The sequence below is a fragment of the Pogonomyrmex barbatus genome, unplaced genomic scaffold, assembly GCF_055798465.1.
Source record: "Pogonomyrmex barbatus isolate J1 unplaced genomic scaffold, ASM5579846v1 scaffold1, whole genome shotgun sequence".
NCBI classification, from domain to species: Eukaryota; Metazoa; Arthropoda; class Insecta; order Hymenoptera; family Formicidae; genus Pogonomyrmex; species Pogonomyrmex barbatus.
Window position 1 is genome coordinate 14,139,035 of NW_028297098.1, and position 17,889 is coordinate 14,156,923.

Genomic DNA, 17,889 nt, shown 5'->3' on the forward strand with positions numbered 1-17,889 from the left:
AGCCACTGTGCCGCACGCGGTCCCGTGTATGTTTCAAGCTTCGCGTGAACGTACGTACGCGTATACATATGTCACGTCATCGCGCCTGCCTGCCTGCCTGCCTGCCTACCTGCCTGCCTGCCTGGTCGAGGGAGAAAAACCCTTCGAAAGTGACGGCAAGAAAATCGCGCGTCTCTTTTTCCCAGCGGAAGATGCGAAATGTTAATGCGCAATTTCACGCACCGAGATTATTCCCATAATCTGTCCGGATTAAGTCACATTCGCGTTAATTCGCTCGTTCAAATATACGCCTTTGTTTTTGAAAAAACTCCGAATTCCATTTATACATTTCTAGAAAAGGTAAATATTCCATTTTTAATATCTTTTTAAATATACGACGAGTAACGCGACGCGCGTAAATTAATCGTGTGACGATCCTTTTTTTTTTCCCCTTTTCGCCTGTAAAACGCGACCGGAAGAATTATTTTAAATTATTTACCACATGTTTAATGATAATCCACCACTCGGTGGTATTGGTGGACGATAAACAGTCCCCTGTGGTAAATGGGCTACCACGTTTTCTTCCCACGCGATGTTTCTTACCCCAACGTGGCACGATCAATAACGTGACTCGAGGTAGAGTGTATCGATTGCCGGAGTAACAATTATTGCTAACCAATACTTTCACGTGGCGCACAGTCGAAATTAGCACACTGAGACTTCTGCGGATACATTATATCCCGAATCTGCATCTGAATGTGGATCTTTTCATAGAGAGAGAGACGAGTAGATTAATTCAACACCGATTGAACTATAATAGAATATTTTACTTTACACATCGCTATCTATATATATATATATATATATATATATATATATATATATATATATATATATATACGCAGACATGTCCTATAAAATATTAAAAACATTAATCGATATCAACGTAATTAAATTAATTCCATTCTTCACACGTTTAATTCATTTTCTAGAAACTTCGTTTCATTCGCAAACTATAGAAATATATAAATCAGGAAGGGATACGTACATCGTTCCAAAGTCACTGCATTATTTCTCCGTCAGACATTTCGCCGGCGGTTTAAAATATAAAATTGCGCCAAAATTTTTACTCATCAACAATTGAGCAAAATGTATAATGCAAAATGTATAAAGCCTCGTTCGATCCTGCTCCTCGATGTAATAAGACTCAACAAACGAATCCGTCATCCTCGAAACAAAAATATGAAGATGGGAAAAGCAATTATTAACCGGTAATTAAATCCTGCAAATTGCGCGTATATACGACTGCCCGGTCATTATTAATCGAGCACGATCGAAGCGACGTTTACGAGGAGAGCAAAATTAAAAAGTGATCAGATGATAATGCTGGAAATATAGAAAAGTGAAAATCGAATGCAGAATCGAATGAATTCGATACGATACAGATTTAATATACAGAGTTATTTGTTTTCCCGCCAGGAGACCAAGAGGCCGTCGAAGGAGATGCAGGTGACAATCGCGAGGCAATTGGGCCTGGAACCGACAACGGTCGGGAACTTCTTCATGAACGCCCGACGCCGCTCCATGGACAAGTGGAAAGACGAGGATCCGAAGACAGTCGCGGTCGAGGAGGAACAAATGTCGCCCACAGGGGGAACAATTGTAGCGATCGCTCGCGATTGCCGCCAACAGGGCGACGTTTTGTGACACACGTCCGACCACGAGGAGTACCACGACGAGTCGCCCGATGAGGATCTGCCCTTCTCGTAAGGGCGGTGTACCACCTCGCGGACGTATTCTTGCCGACACGTTCAGTCCTTTCGGACGGTTCCTCGATGTGCCTCACGAATTTTATGAGTAGTCTCTACTCTAGACTTTAAAATAATGACCTGATAATTGGCCGTTGAAAATTATCCAAATACAAATCTTCAAAATGCCCGTGGTTTATTTAACGCTTTATTTAACACTCGTTTGCGAAATCTGATTAAGACCGCTTCTCGGCATTCAATTTCTTGATAGATAATTATTTGAAATTAAAGCAAAATTTAGACTCGATATTCGAGCGTTTTAATTATTTAGACATCTTTTGGAAAGACATGATAGATTAAGTTGTACTTAAAATTGGAGAGGTTAAATTATTATTGTCCTAATCGTGCTGAACGCGCGTCGACGATCGTCTTTCGGGATCGAGCTGTCTCGAGCAAGAAACGTCCCAGCCGCTGAATGCGATCGATCATTATCGGCTCCCGTAATCGCAAAGCGAGATCAGAGTTAGGATCTGTCGTAGCACGATTCTGCGTTTTCTCTTCTTTAGATTAGTGCGTTTCAGTATTCTTAGTTAAATCTACGTACGAAGTCGAGAGACGGGCGAATCGAGCTTTTTTTGAGGATGCCGATTGTATGCAGTAATTTTGCATATACTTATACTTTTTTCTATTTAATTTTTAAAACATGAGAGATCTGTGTATGTATTATATTTATTATTCTTTCACGCAATATTTTGTCACGACACGCCTAAGTGGGCTGTCCTTCTCACGATAAGATACGGTAATTTCGTAATTTTAAGATCGCAACTTGTGCGTATGATAACGACGACTCGTCGCGTATCTCGACTCCGAGCGTCTCGCAAACTTCGTGCCATAGTTTGCCATATTAGCGTATAAGTTAATCCGCAACTCGGCGCTCCGTGCCCGATTCTTAGCGTTCTAGTCCACTGTAATAAGTTCCAGGGGGGAAACCGCTCCCCTGATTTCGGGACGGCGGGACGATTCCTCTCTCTCTAGTCAAAATTCGGAATCCTCTGTATTCTGAATTCTCGCTGCTCTTGGCGCTTAAAGGAGCACGTTCGCGTTGTTTCTCTTCTTTCCTCTTCTCCTTTTTATGCAAATCGCGCGGTTTTTTGGCTTGAGTTTGCTCAACCGCATCCCGAAAAAACCGAGCGGTTAGGACTAATAACGAAGGAGGGGGCCCAAGGGGGCCCATGTCGATCTTCTGTCTCAATGTTCTGTTATCTTATTTCTTAAGGGTAGCACGGTCGCTGCTTTAGCAGGCGAGCGGATATTATTGCGAGAGAACGCATGTCGAGAGTAATTCGAGATTCGAGAAGGCGCTCTGACAATCGCGAGCGAGTAAATACATAGAATAAACGCGCTCGCTTTTCACTTTTTCATAATCCCAACCCTGTCCCTCACCGCGCAGCCGGTGCGAAAAAAATCGACGAAGGGTCTTCGATCGCTCAATTCAAGATACGTCACGCGTTAAAGCAGCGACTTGGCACAGCGAATCCTATTGCGTGCGTTAACACTTTCGTTTGAGATTACGTTTTCACTTCGTTCACTGGTTTCGTAAATAAGTGACTGGCGGTTTCCGATGCTACCGGGGTGTATGTATTTGGAAGTTGCGCTCCTTCTCCCGCGTTCGAGTTTCGTTTCATTTTCTCCACGTGAAAATTGCAACTTTCGACATGGAGGAGAGACATTTCGATAATTCAGTCTGGAATTGTAAAATTGCATTTCTATTCTACGGCCCATTAGAGATGGACCGCGCGAGGAACTCGATCGAGAGAGGAGGAGCGCAATTTTTTTTTCTATGCACCTACGTGTATGTGTTACTAAAACGGATCAAATCCTCCCCTTGAGGGATTAATCGGCGTTTAGTGGTAAGGTTCAATGATGATCGCGCAATCAGCGGCGCGCCAAACGCGCGACCGGGCTCGTCGTGTCCTCGTTGGTCAGACGAAACGAGAACCAATTTTCAAAGTGGCTTCGTGTGAGGGTGCACGTGCCAAGTGATATATATATGTATGTATAAACATGTATATCAGAGAGTGGACACTCTTTTGTGCAAACCGATGACGGGAGGGAGGTTTAGTGGGGAAAGGGAAGGATGGAGGAAGAAAGAGAGAGGGAGAGAGAACAATTTTTAAAACGGATGGCTGCGTCACTGTGTGTACGAGAGACAGGGATAGAGAGAATGAACGAGAGCCTGTGAGAAAGAAAGAGAGCATATGAGAAAGAGAGAGAGAGAGAGAGAGAGAGAGAGAGAGACTTTAGCAAGCCGCACTCGATATCGTACTGCAATTGTGCTGTGCTATTGTACATACTTAAAAAAAAAAAGAAGAAAAAGAACACACACATTGTACGTATACAGATAGATACATACACACATGTACACACACATGTACTTTTATTACGTAAGCGGCGGGCGGCGTTCGCTAAGCCGGGCGAAAACGAATCGGTGTGACGTTTGATTGCAGAAAAGTGCATTCTAGCCGACTTGTACTCCGCGTCTGTGTAACTCCTGCGTAGCGAAAATTCTTTTGTGCTTCGACACACCACCCACACCCACACACACACACACACACACACACACACACACACACACACACACACACACACACACACACACACACACACACACACACACACACATACATACCAAATACAAAATACACATACTCTAAGCAACATCGCGACGTAGCGAGCAATCAGTTCTGCGAGAGATTTCGTTGGAACATTTTATATTATACTCTTCTACTTTTTTGTGCAATCGCGAGAGGATCGTTTAAGCTAGTCGGATTAATCGTAGAACAGAATGAATCGCGAGTGAACGACGGGACTCGTCTAGAAGTTGACAAAACGATCCTAGAGTATCAAAGGACGAAAGTAAATTTACCGCGTGCTATCACATCTACCATTGACAATAAAAGAATTTTTACAACGTCTGTAATCCAAAGATGAATGAAAGAAAAATTAAAGAATAATTTTTTAAAAGAAAAATTAAAAAAACAATTTTTTATAATTAAAGAAATTAGAAAGATATTTCAATTATTTCGAATCGATTGGATATATAAAATATACGCAATGAATTAATTGAAATCCGTTTGAGAAACGACGAATTCTCGATACACTTGGATCGATTTTCTCAAGAAACACGCGAAAAATCGCTGTCATGCGAATTAGGATATGCGATCACACGTCTCGCGAATAGAACGTTTTTTTCACGCACGCGAATGCCCGTTCGATATTCGTTCGGCGATGTTACCTACGGCATGTTACTTAATTTATTATACTTTAGGATAGAGAATGCGCGTTTTAAGCGCGCGACGCGTTTGACGCAGTTTTCGAGGCTACAGCAGTTTTGTCATCGAGAGAAAGAGAGATAGAGAGCGAGAGAGAGAGAGAGAGAGAGAGAGAGAGAGAGAGAGAGAGAGAAAGAAAGAGAGCATGTAATTTATTATGTAATATTTTGTAAAGTTATATCGAATCCTCTTAGTGTGCATGGCGACTCGAGGTATGTTACCGCTTTCGTGCAACAACAACAACAACAACAACAACAGCAACAACAAAAATAACGACAACAGCAACAACAATCTCCTCTCTAAAGAATCCGAGTACACACCGATACACACGTATTCTCTCGTTGCACGTTAATTGATTAGTATTTCGACGCTACTCTGATTATTTATTATTAATTTATCACATACGACGTCTCAAATAAACGGTCATTCAAAGCGAGCATCACAATTCTGAGTGTTTGGAGACTTGAGTGCTCCGTGCTGGATATAAACCCAATATGGCAAATCGGCAGCGATGGCTCAACGCGAAAAGGAGAGAAGCATCCGCCTGCCGCTTCGAAGGAGCTGTAGCCAAGACGTGTTGTGTGTTATCCTGATCCGGCGAAAGGATGCGGGATTCTCTTTCCGATGCGGAGATAAATTCACGGTACCAAAAGGGATGCGCGAGCGGCCTCCTCGGTCGTCGGTTTAAGATTATATATAGTACAAAGTAAACATATATATATATATATATATATATATATATATATATATATATATTATTGTAATAACAATGTTTAATTATATATATATATATACATATATATAAATAATCTTATATATATATAAGATTATATATATATATATATAAGAGAAAACGCGCATCGCGCTGTTTTTCGAGGGGAATGTTTAAATAGGACTTGGTGTTGAATTGTGGAAAAGAGAGAAAGAGAGAGAGAGAGAAACGAAGGTGTTAATGAGGCGAGTTTTCTCTCTTTCTCTCTCTCTCTCTCTCTCTCTCTCTCTCTCTCTCTCATATGGAAGTTCCTCTCTCGTTCGAAACGATTGGATCACGTTATCAGGCGCGACAACCGCGATAAGGCGCTCGGTCGAGCGCAAGAATTCCAACGGAATTTACCGTCGCGGTCGAGAGCGGACGGATGAGAATGCGTCTTTCATGTTCCTTCACCACGGTTCCGGCAATTCAGCGAATTTGCGATCGCTGCGTTTAACGGGGTAGTTAACGGGACATAATTAATTTAATTTTACAATCTCCGGACGACAGAGTTAGATTCTTTTAAGAAATTTCTGCGAGAATTTCTATATTTATTTTACTACAATTTTTGTATGATCCCCGCGAAATGCTTTTTTCTTTGGAGAGTTGGGAGGAGGGGGAGGATTGCGACTGTTGATTTGATGTCAAAGCGAGGAACTGTGGTTTGACCCGCGGCGAAGATAAGGGTTGGAACTTGTCATATGGTCTTGACACGCGTGCGGTAACGCACGTATTACGTGCACACACAACACACACACACACACACACACACACACACACACACACACACACACACGAGGAATGCACACACATGGCGGATAGGATCGACAATGTATGATAAGGGTGTAAATACAACTTTAGTCGCGTGAAGAGAGTTCATTATCGCTACGATTATTGCATTATTGACGATGATTATTAATTGCCGCACGATGGCAGATGGGATGTTTTTGTTTTATATAAGAGAGAAAAGATCGAGAAGATGACGTAAAATGCCGTAGTTGAGGAAGAAGGAAGGAAACACACATCGTAGAGGACAAAAGCGAGAGAGAAGAGCCAGAAGGAAAAAGAGAAACGAAGAAAGAGCGTAGAATATACATATATATATATAAATATATATAAATTGATATACGATATATAAATAAACATAAATGCAAATATAAATATAAATACAGATATAAATATAATATAAATGCAAATATGAATATAAATATGGACATAAGTATATAAATAAATTATATATATATTATATTATATATACATATATATAAAAAATACGGATATTATTACCACCGATCACGGTGGACGGTGTTGATCGTCGCGGAGGCGATTATCGAGCGATCTCCAAGTCGATCGATCGATCGATAACGGCTGTTGCGCGTCTTAAATTTGAGCGTGAGAGTGAGAGAGAGACAGAGAGAAAGGTTGCGCGAGAAACAAGAGAGTGTGAGAGAATAAAATTCGATGATCTATTTATATATTGCGCCGAGAGGGGCTCGTCTCGATAGTTAGATCGTTACGTGACACATATCCAGTGGATTAGAAACTATCGACGACGACAACGTACAATATTAGGTGTCTATATCGATCTAGTTTCCACCCCACTCGCAGAGAATTTTCACTTCGTTTTTCCACGGACAGGGGTGAAAGGGAGTCGGCGGGATGTGACGGAATAAAAAGGTGTAAAAAAAAGGGAAATAAGAGAGATAAAGAGACTCGACGCGATTTTTCTCGAGTAGGAGAGAAGTCTGTCGCTTTCATCCGTTCGAGGCTAAAGTGGAGAGACGACACAATTCTAATTTTTCACCCTCAAAAACTACTCGCTCTCCTAGACCGGAAGAGAAGACAAGAGAGAAAGAGAGGGAGAGCGAAGGCTACGACCGATATTGTGACTGCTATCTCAACTCGCCCGACTTTTCATAAATAAATTACAATCGAAGGGAAGAAACAGGCATCAACGAGAGGGGAAGGGATAGAAGGAGCAAGGGAAGGAGAGCGATGAAGCAAGAGAGCTTTCTCGAAAAATCCTCGGGATAGCGTTTCTTCTCGAACGGGACGAAAAGTAGCTGAAGTGAAGAAAAACACGAGAGCAGTTCGTACGACAATAAGGTATCGATTAGTTAATCAGAGACGAAATAATGTAAAATACAAGTGCAAAAACAGGTATACATTATTATTATTATATTTATTGTAACGCGCGCGAATTTTCGCAGCGTATATATACGCGCGAAGGAGTGCTGGCCCACCCTCCGGGTGTAAAGGGGAATGGACGATAATCGCGCAATTAGCATCGGGGCTCCGATCCGGGAAATTCAACAAAATCAGAGTGGACGAAGGAGTGGCGTACGGCATAGATTTACGTAAAGTAAAACGCGCGATCAAATCCGCGCCTCGTTCCATTCCTTGGGAAAGAAAAAAAGGGAAAGCGAGAGGAAGGGTCCTGTCGCGAGGATGATTTCGTCCACTGAAGAATCGTGATTGACACCTCAAGCCCGGCGAGCGACGTCGTAATGACAATTCGGTCGTGGGAAGGGGGGAGGGGGAATAGGGTACATACGTGATCACAAAATCGAATATATGTAAAAAAAAAATATATATATATATATATATATATATATAGAAGTTTATTTAACATTTTTCTGAACAATTGCATCTTCGAATCGCGGTGATAATGTTGCGAGCGAAGGGTTCGGGTTTGGGGTGTTAACACCGGCAGGAAAGCGGGAATCGATCGGGAGTGTCCATCGCGTGTGTGTACCATAAGTCGAGTGAAGTTGCGACGATGACGAGAGAGAGAGAGAGAGAGAGAGAGAGAGAGAGAGAGAGAGAGAGAATGTGTGTGTGTGTGTGTGTGTGTGTGTGTGTGTGTGTGTCATTAATTTATTTATACGATTACGTATATCCGTTAGTAGAGACAACCAAGTATGGTTATACGAGCCCGAGCGACGCTGTCGTTGCGACGGGACGGTTCGCGGTTCGTGCCATTGAATTTTCTTACGCTGTCGACGGGCCGACGATCGATACTTGTGAAAATGACGGGATCGAACTCGCGACTGTGAGGAACAGTCGCGAATCCCCCTGCCGCAAAATCTGCTCCCTCGGCTCGATCCGCCGATCCGACGTCGGTCTACTTCCCTTTCTTTCGGAAGGCCGGTCGTCGTCTACGGGGGCGGGATCCTCCGACGATCTGAAAACGTGCGAGTAGGGGGAGAGTGCGAAGTTTCGATCCCGACATGTACCGAGATGTGTAATTATGTAATAGACACAACATACAATCACACATACACACACACACACACACACACACACACACATATACACATATATACATGTATACACATGTACGCATCCACGATCGGGGGCCGCGAGAAGAGAGGCGATTGTAAACTATTGTAAACTACAATGTTACTACGTTCTACCAAGAGCTTATTGTAGTCGAGAATCATTAAACACAGACACGTACACGTACACACAACATCTACACTCGCGCGAATACATACACACGTACACGTACACACATTAAGTCGTAACAAGAAAAAAGACAACAATGGTATTGAGTGTAGCACGAAAAAAAAAAAGAAAAAAAGACAAACGTTCTTTACACTTTTGCACGAGACGTGTGTTGTAAACTTAAATTAATTATCATTGACATATGTAATTAACGTTTTATTACTTAGTAATTAAACTTAATTTATTTATGATTACTCGAGTCGCTTGTGTTAACGCCCTTGTTGTTATTTGCGGATTGTGTGCAATCAATCGTTCAAAAATCGATCGATCCAAGATCGATCAATCGAAAGCAACATGATAATGCTTCGTGATAGAAATTGTTCTTATCGTTTATTGTATCCAGCAATCTTTAGGGCAATTCGAATCGTTATAGCTTCTTACAAGAATTCATTAGGAAATTATTATTCATTGAATTCATAATAAAATTCCAATAACAAATGAATCCAAGCCAAGAATGGGAAATTTCAGGGAAAGAAATAATCAGCGGATCGATACATATGACTTGACATGAAAAATGAAAAACATGGAAAACATTGTCAAACTTCAAGAAATAATCTTGAAGCTTTTATCTCGGCGTTGTAAGTTAACTGCCGTCAAGTTAATTTTAGCACAACGTTATGTCAAAGTCCTTCACAAATTCTTTAAACAGTGAATAATTTAATTATCGAATTAATTATTATCGAAATAATAATAGTGTTTATATCTATTCTTTTTTAAGTTACTTCTAGTCATTTATTTTATTCATAAATAATTCTATATATTTTAAAGAAACACATCGGGAAACAACAAAAAATGTGACAATTGCTTGCCTCTGAGGTATTAGAAAAATTTTTGACAGAAAATATATAAGTCAAAAATTTTGACAAATTTTTGACTTATATATAATGAGACCTCAGAGAGAACGAGATAGCTCATCTTGTTTATTTTTTGCGCTTTCCTTTCCTTTCACTTCAGTTAACTTTTCTGCCGCGTGTTGGCCACGCGACGCTCATTTGTGATACACACAATGTCTACGATTACCCTGAGATGTAACGTGGCAGCCGCGCTTGTAAATCACGAAACGGGCTATCGTAGCTCTGACATATAGATTTTTATATTTTCATTTAATATCAAACTAGTCTATAAAGGCACTTGAATACTTATACATAGATACATAGATATATATTATATTTATACAAAGCCATAGTTATTAGATCGAAAGAGAAAGAGATAGAGAGAATGGGAATGAAAAAATGAACGAGAGAGAGAGAGAGAGAGAGAGAGAGAGAGAGTGAGAGAAAGTGCGAATGAGGAGTACATTGTGCATTACGCGGCTGATTAATCTAGGATTATAAAGAAGGAAAAGTGCGCGATCGATTCTGTGATTTTTTTTTCTTTTTTTTATAATTTGGACTATTAAATGGGGATCTGATCGCATTTTCCGTGACGAGGACGTACTATATCTTTGAAAATATCAATGGCGTTTTTCTTCAATTCGTAACGAATATTTCGCATGCAAGAGCCAATTTTTACAATTGCAAAACACTAGAAGTATCAAGCAGTTATTATTTATCGTTTCTATTTTTTTAAATTAATACTTTTTTCTCGTATCACAGATAGAATTTTAAATGTTTCTGATTTTCTAATATTCGGAATAAAAAAAAAAACCAATTGATGAAAAGTTAGAATATTCGAGAAAACATTTTTAGCACGTAAAAAAATTTTATTAATTTAAAAAATAGAAACGTTTAAAAAGAATCGCTTTACTTCTAATGTTAAGTAAAGCTTAAGCGTAAACGAACAAGGATACCATCGTTTCTATTTTAAGCTTGCATTTGAAGTCTTAATCCGACATTTGTGTCGAAAGCGATTCTGGAATCGAATTGCAACTTTTGGTTCAAAACGCAAAGTTGTTCAAAGTTGATCTAGTCCGCATTTCCGTCGCGATAGCCGGGATCGCGCGAATCGCAAACGCTCAGAGATCGATCTCGAGAAAGAGAAGGGAAAACGGAAATTGCGCTACGTGCTCTCATTGCACTGTTTCCCGTCGAAGGAGCCGCGCGTGCATAACGATCCGTGAATGAACGAACAAGCGGAATGAATGACAAGGCACGAAAGGTGAGAGCGAGAGAAAGAGTGACGGCGCGTAGTGACAGAGCACACACCATGAGATTGTTAAAAACGTAAAGTAGAGAATAAAAGAGCAATAAAGTGTATCGAATGATTAAAATCTTATTACGACGGAAACGTACGACGATCGGGGATAAAGAATTGCGTCACATAAGGAACTTACAGGAGAGCAGGAGGAGGGGTACCATTATCCTATTCTTCAAAAGTGCAATACAATTTATTAGGTCCTCAACCTTTCGTAAAAAAATAGTTTTAACTGTTTAATACATTTCGGAATACATTTGTATATCAAAATATACAAAAAAATAATTTCATTATAAAAGTAATTAGTGATCGAAAGAATTGACCGAATATGATACGTGAGCACGTCAAAGGCTTAAATAAAAATCGATGGCACGTGGTACGCGCATCTTGGCAGAAACAGTCTTTCGTTTCGGACATCTGAGAGAAGACATCGCTTATCCCGAAAACGCAGGGATACCGGTGACTGCCCTCCCGAGGATCAGTGCGTGAATATCGTTTGTACCTGTGAACGACAAAAAAAAAGTAGAAGATAAAGAAACGGAAGCAGTCTCGAATTGCGCGATCCGATTAATGACATGCTAAACGATCGCCGATTTTCCCGGGACCGATCTTCGCGTACCTTCGTAGGTGTTCACCGTTTCCAGATTCATCATGTGCCTGATCACGTGGTACTCGTCCGAAATCCCATTTCCGCCCAGCATATCTCGCGCGGTTCGCGCAATCTCCAGCGCCTTCACGGCCGAGTTTCTCTTTATGATGGAAATCATTTCCGGCGCGGCTCTACAGCATGTAAAATCATTTCCTGTCTTTCTTACTCGAGCGCGAGCATATTCTTCATATATAATATTGTATATTATATTTAGCGATATATCGCTTTATTGTTAAAATAACATATATATATATATATATATATATATATATATATATATATATATAAAATATAATTTTTTTATTTATACATATTTATATATATTATTATATTTTATATATATTTAATGTTATATTGCGGAAAAAAGAAAAACCGATCTGGAAACATTGAATTATCAGTCTAGAAGAAGCAAAACGTACACGGAGAAAAAATTGATATTGAGTCAATAGCATCAAATGTAATTGAAAATAATCTTGTTAATTCAATAGCAATATTAATATAAAAATATATGCGTTCATATTTTATTAATACTATCATTGAATAACAAGATTTTTTTCAATTACATTTGATACTGCCGAATATCAGCATTTTTTCCGCGTTAATTTTGAGCTAAAAAATGAATTAGATGTTTATTTTCGCCGTTCGAGCTCGAGCGAATCTTACTTGTTCTCGTCCTTCAATCTACCGACTCGCAAGCAGGCTTGGAGACCTAGCGCGATGTCGCACATCATGTCCGCCAATTTTTTCTGCACGAGTTGATTCGCCGCTAACGGTCTCTTGAACTGTTGTCTCTCCAGGGTGTAACCTCGGGCGATCTTCAGGCAGGCCTCCGCAGCGCCTAACGCACCCCAGGCGATGCCGTATCGCGCGTTGCTCAAGCAACTAAACGGTCCCTTTCATCAAGTTTTATTAATTCATTTCTCGTCAATGACAATTAAAATATTAGCCTTATCAGATAAAACAGTCATAAAAAATTAGCTGTGTAATTATTCTATTTTTTTTTTATCGCTCCATTAACTTCCCTTTTAATTTTTAGAAATTTTGAATGATATCAAAGGATTAACAGTGACAAGCGATCCATTGATAAAATTAAATAAAAATGCGTAATATACAAAATCAGAAGGTCAACTCGACTTACCTTGAGTCCCACAACATTCAACAAATTTTCCTCAGGCACAATTACATTGTCCATCAGGATCATACCGGTGATGGACGTTCTCAGAGAAAACTTCCCCTCGATCTTTGGAGTGGATAAACTATCTCCCGCAGCTTTTCTCTCAATGATGAACCCGCGAACATTACCGTCGTCACATTTCGCCCACACAATCAATACGTCGGCGATGGGCGAGTTCGAGATCCTAAGTGATATTAGACGGTTCGATTACTAAGCCCATAATCGCGAAAAAATATCTTTCTCTAGACACAACAAAGAGTATAATTGCCAGTAAAACCAACCATGTTTTACTGCCGTTCAATTTGTAGACTTTTCTATTGGAGTCATAAGTCGCCCTAGTTTCCATCGATCCTGCATCGCTACCGTGATTGGGCTCCGTTAAGCCGAAGCAGCCGATCTTTTCTCCGGAAACTAAAATATACTTTGAAAGCTATCACCTCAACAGCAATCGTCATTTGATTTGAATTTTATTAATATTAATATAAACCTACATATTAATTCTATTAATTAATTTATTGTCAATGTCAATATGATCAGTAGACATTATTTCTATACAGAAAATATTTCCTATTCCCACTCTGTCATCATTATCCAAATGAATATTCGAGTATTTTCCTCCTACATAAAATTCTAATAATGCGGAAATCTTCTTACGGTTCAAGAATTAAATTAGAAAATATATAGTTCTGTCGCCAGGGAGTCGCTTGCACGTACCCATTTTAGGTAAAAATCGATCTTTCTGGGCATCGCTGCCGAACATGTAAATCGCACCAGCCGAGAGGGAGGACTGCACCGAGAATGCGGATCGATATCCACTGTCAACGCTCTCAATCTCTTTGGCGAGAAGCCCGTAAGCCACCGAAGACACCCCGGCAGCGCCGTAACCCTTCATGGTGCAGCCCAGCACCCCGAGCTGACCCATCTGCTTTATGATCTCCCGATCGAAGTGCTCCTTGCGATTTGCCTCGATCACGCCCGGCAGGAGCTGTTCCTGACAGTAGGAACGGAACTGATCCCTCATCAGGACTTCATCCTGCGTCAATTGCGACTGGAGATCGAATGGATCCTCCCAATTGAAGGCAGCTGACCCACGAAATTTATGTAAATGTTTTGTAAGAGACTGAATTAATCTCCAATGCGATTGGATATTCTTTTTATAAATTTCCTTTTTATAATTTTAATTAGTAAAGATATACTAGAAAGAAGTCATCAAGTTTGAAATTAAAAATTCATAATTATATTAATAGAAAATATATCTCTATATTAATAGAAAATATACATCTATAGGCTGTTAATTCATTAATACTATTTGTAAATATTAATTACTATTAATTTTCTATTGGTATATATTATCTGGATAAAAAATAAACACAATTTTTTTGAACGATTTGAAAATTATTTAATTTTTAAATTTGCGTTGATTCTTATAAAAAAATCTTGTATTGCAACATTAATAGAGAAACTAAATAGTTATATTAAATAGTAATATTTAAGACATGTATTTTCTTTTAAAATTATTAATTTGATATATATAATTAATCATTTTTATATTTCATATATATTTAAATTATCAATACAGTAACTTTACAGTAACTCAAAATCTTCTATAACTATAAATTTAGTTTTTTTTGCGTCTGATTTCGGAATATATTCATTAAAAATAATATAAAAAAATTTTCTTATCCATTAGAAAAAATATTAATTACAAATATTTCTCTCATGAAAATATTAAGAATCATGTTTATACTTTATCTTCGTTATAATATAAATCTATTTATTTGATATTCCAAACAAAATAAATATAAGAAATATGTTTTCTTTAAATTCCAGTAACTTTTTCCTACTATTGCACAGCCAATACATCTTTACTATCGTTATTAAATTAACAAAATTATTTTTAATTAAACTTTAGTGGACTTATAATATTAATACATCTTTTTTTTTCCATATAGAACACGTTATAATATCATAACAAAACAATGACAAAATGATAGATAACTTTTATCAGTATCAGTTATCAGTAATAGTTATCAGTAAAGATGACATAACAAAGTTACACATCAATGAAATGAGCTACCGGCTGAGTCATGTCTCTGTATTGTGCTACCATCTACATTTCGTGTCAAGATCGGAAACTATCAGTACAGATCAAGATCAGTAAAGATAGAGATCGCGGTAAAGATGATATCTGTCTTTTGTGATTTGATGACTTAAAGATATAGATATATTCTAAAATTAACTTGGTGACTTACGTCTCCCTCGAAGCGATGCAGAGGCAGAGATCTCTGATCAGGATTTAAGGAACGAATATGACGAGTTCTGATTCGATTCACATAATTTTAAAAAGTGTCCTAATCAAATGGCTCTCTGACGGATTTGACAAAAGGATACGCCTTGTGGAATTAACGCGACACAAACGGCTAACTCTCACCAGCAAATGGCTCGCCATGTTGAGCAACGACTGATGATAACGACAGAACAACACTGCGACTTCGAGCTTATAAAAAAATATCCTGTTATCAGCCGCGCCTGAAGGCGTGTCTGCAACGAGCGATCAAGATTTTCTGACGTTTTCTAAGTGGTTTAACATAAATTTTCATTCGCTACTTTGGTGAACTTGGACCTCGACTACGCAGTAGCCGACGATTCAGCAGGTTCTTGCGAAAGCAACGTAAGAGTGAGTCATCACATAGCTATTGGCTGTGTTTTTGATTGGCTCAATAATAATTTCGAGGCAAATTCGAATGGTCGTTTAGTTTCTTTTTTAAATCGATGGCTATCTGCTTGATTTTCATCGACAAATCGTTTGAGTTTTAATGTTCATCCAACTTCAAATCTCTACAGTGCAAAAAAGACTTATCCAACTTCAAATCTCTGCAGTGCAAAATCATAGAGATATTTTTTTCGTGTAGGTTCTACGTTTTATTTGCAAAAGTACTTACAGAAAAGTCATATGTACATTTCCGAAAATCCGACATTGCAGAATATTTTCCACAAATCGTCCGCAATATAAAAGAAAAAGGAAAAAAATGACAGGATGATAACAATGATAAACTTACACAATAAACAAACATTGAGAAGTAGTTCAAAGTACAACAGCTTTGTGTTATCGATTTACTAAAAAACATTAATTGCGTTAATATTAAATATACGATTGTATATACGATAATTAAGTGGACGGATGTTCATTTCGAATCAACATCCTCTATCTTCGACAATAAATATAACGATATAAATACATATTTCGCTTGTACATTGACGAGTACATATCTTATATTAACCCTAACTCTGTAAAAATGTAACTGCGTTACCGTTACTATTACTAATAAAAAAATATAAAGTCGTTACCAATTTGATACTGAAGAAAGTAATTGTAACGGTAACGGCGTTATAAATAACGCGTTACCTTTGATTAAAAAGTGTACTGACAAAATTGTTTTGTCTGGCTTAAAATTTTTAAGAAATAATAAGTAATTATGCTTATATTCATAAGAAGTAAGTAAATAATCATACTTATATAAGAGTCTAACAGAATTATAACAAAATATGAAAATAATCACAAATTTTATATGAATTTTATAAATCATATAATTTGAATTATACATGCCAATGAATGCGCGGCGATCTTTAATCATAATTAATTTCCTATCAATTTCTTATCTATCAATTATTTCCAAAATCACAAAATGATACAGGATTTTTTTACTTAATTTAATCTTTTACTAGCACAAACGCTGTATTAAATATTAATTATTAGATATACCCTGAAGTAACTCATATGCTAAATCATAATATTATCTATTTTTATTTATATTAAAAATTATATTGTGTTTTAAAGTGTTCCCTTAAAAATTTCTTAAACCGATTTAACAGGGTCAAGGTTAATAATCATTTCTCTTTTTACATAGATCTTCCCATTAATAATTTCCATCCCCAGATAGACTAGAATTTTTAATTAATATTTTTCTGGACGAATCCCGCTCGTGTATTTAGATCATTAGATAATTGCCGTCCGGCGGTGCAAGGAGATTTCTCGTCCAAGATTCAGCAGTAGACGACAAAAAGGTCGGATTGCATTAATTATTGATTAACTTGCTACACGAGCTTCTTAACTCCAGATCTGCGGCTACCCCGCGACATGCGCATGAGTTAACATTATTATACTTCTACAAGGCCAGCACGAAAGACCTTTACACTTACTAGTATATTTAAGTAACAGTAGCACAGTAGTAGTACATTGTAGTACGTAATATATTGCAGATATAGTTTAACGGGAAAAATTATTTAACGCGCCATTATAACTTGAGCTACAAAAATATACCGCCTCGATTACGTGCAACGCGCATGTCGTGGTGTTCTCTCCGCCTATTTTAAACGTTTTCGGTATTTCGATATTTGTCATCAAGATATTACTATAGTACAAATATTATTTAGACATTGTCGATATTGTTCAAAACCGGCCCAACATGGACTCAATAATGGGCAGTCGGAGCATCAGTGGCGAACATTGCTATTCCATTAAGTACAGTCGGATTTACATCGTCCCATTTTAAACTGTGCCAATAATGGGTATTAACAGTTATTGATAAAATAGTGTTATATCCCTATACTTGATT

General features: G+C 38.3%; 2 protein-coding genes across 3 annotated transcripts in view; one reads left to right on the forward strand and one right to left on the reverse strand.

The window, feature by feature from the left end:
- The window catches only part of LOC105424226 (uncharacterized), an 82,780-nt gene extending 72,242 nt beyond the window's left edge, over positions 1–10,538 (forward strand). For both annotated transcript variants that reach the window (XM_089080207.1, XM_089080210.1), the window contains one exon: positions 1,459–10,538. In XM_089080207.1, the coding sequence (XP_088936333.1) occupies positions 1,459–1,686 (228 nt within the window). In that variant the 3' untranslated portion in view covers positions 1,687–10,538. The remainder of the gene's footprint in view (positions 1–1,458) is intronic.
- A 1,083-nt stretch (positions 10,539–11,621) lies between these two features.
- LOC105426481 (glutaryl-CoA dehydrogenase, mitochondrial) lies at positions 11,622–15,918 on the reverse strand. The gene is made up of 8 exons (XM_011637724.3): positions 15,665–15,918; positions 15,526–15,558; positions 13,988–14,356; positions 13,555–13,684; positions 13,238–13,457; positions 12,763–12,992; positions 12,070–12,230; positions 11,622–11,952 (listed from the first exon to the last, which is right to left on the reverse strand). Exons 1-8 carry the CDS (start codon positions 15,720–15,722, stop codon positions 11,885–11,887), a joined length of 1,269 nt encoding a protein of 422 aa, XP_011636026.2. The 5' UTR covers positions 15,723–15,918; the 3' UTR covers positions 11,622–11,884.
- Between the last annotated feature and the right edge of the window lie 1,971 nt (positions 15,919–17,889).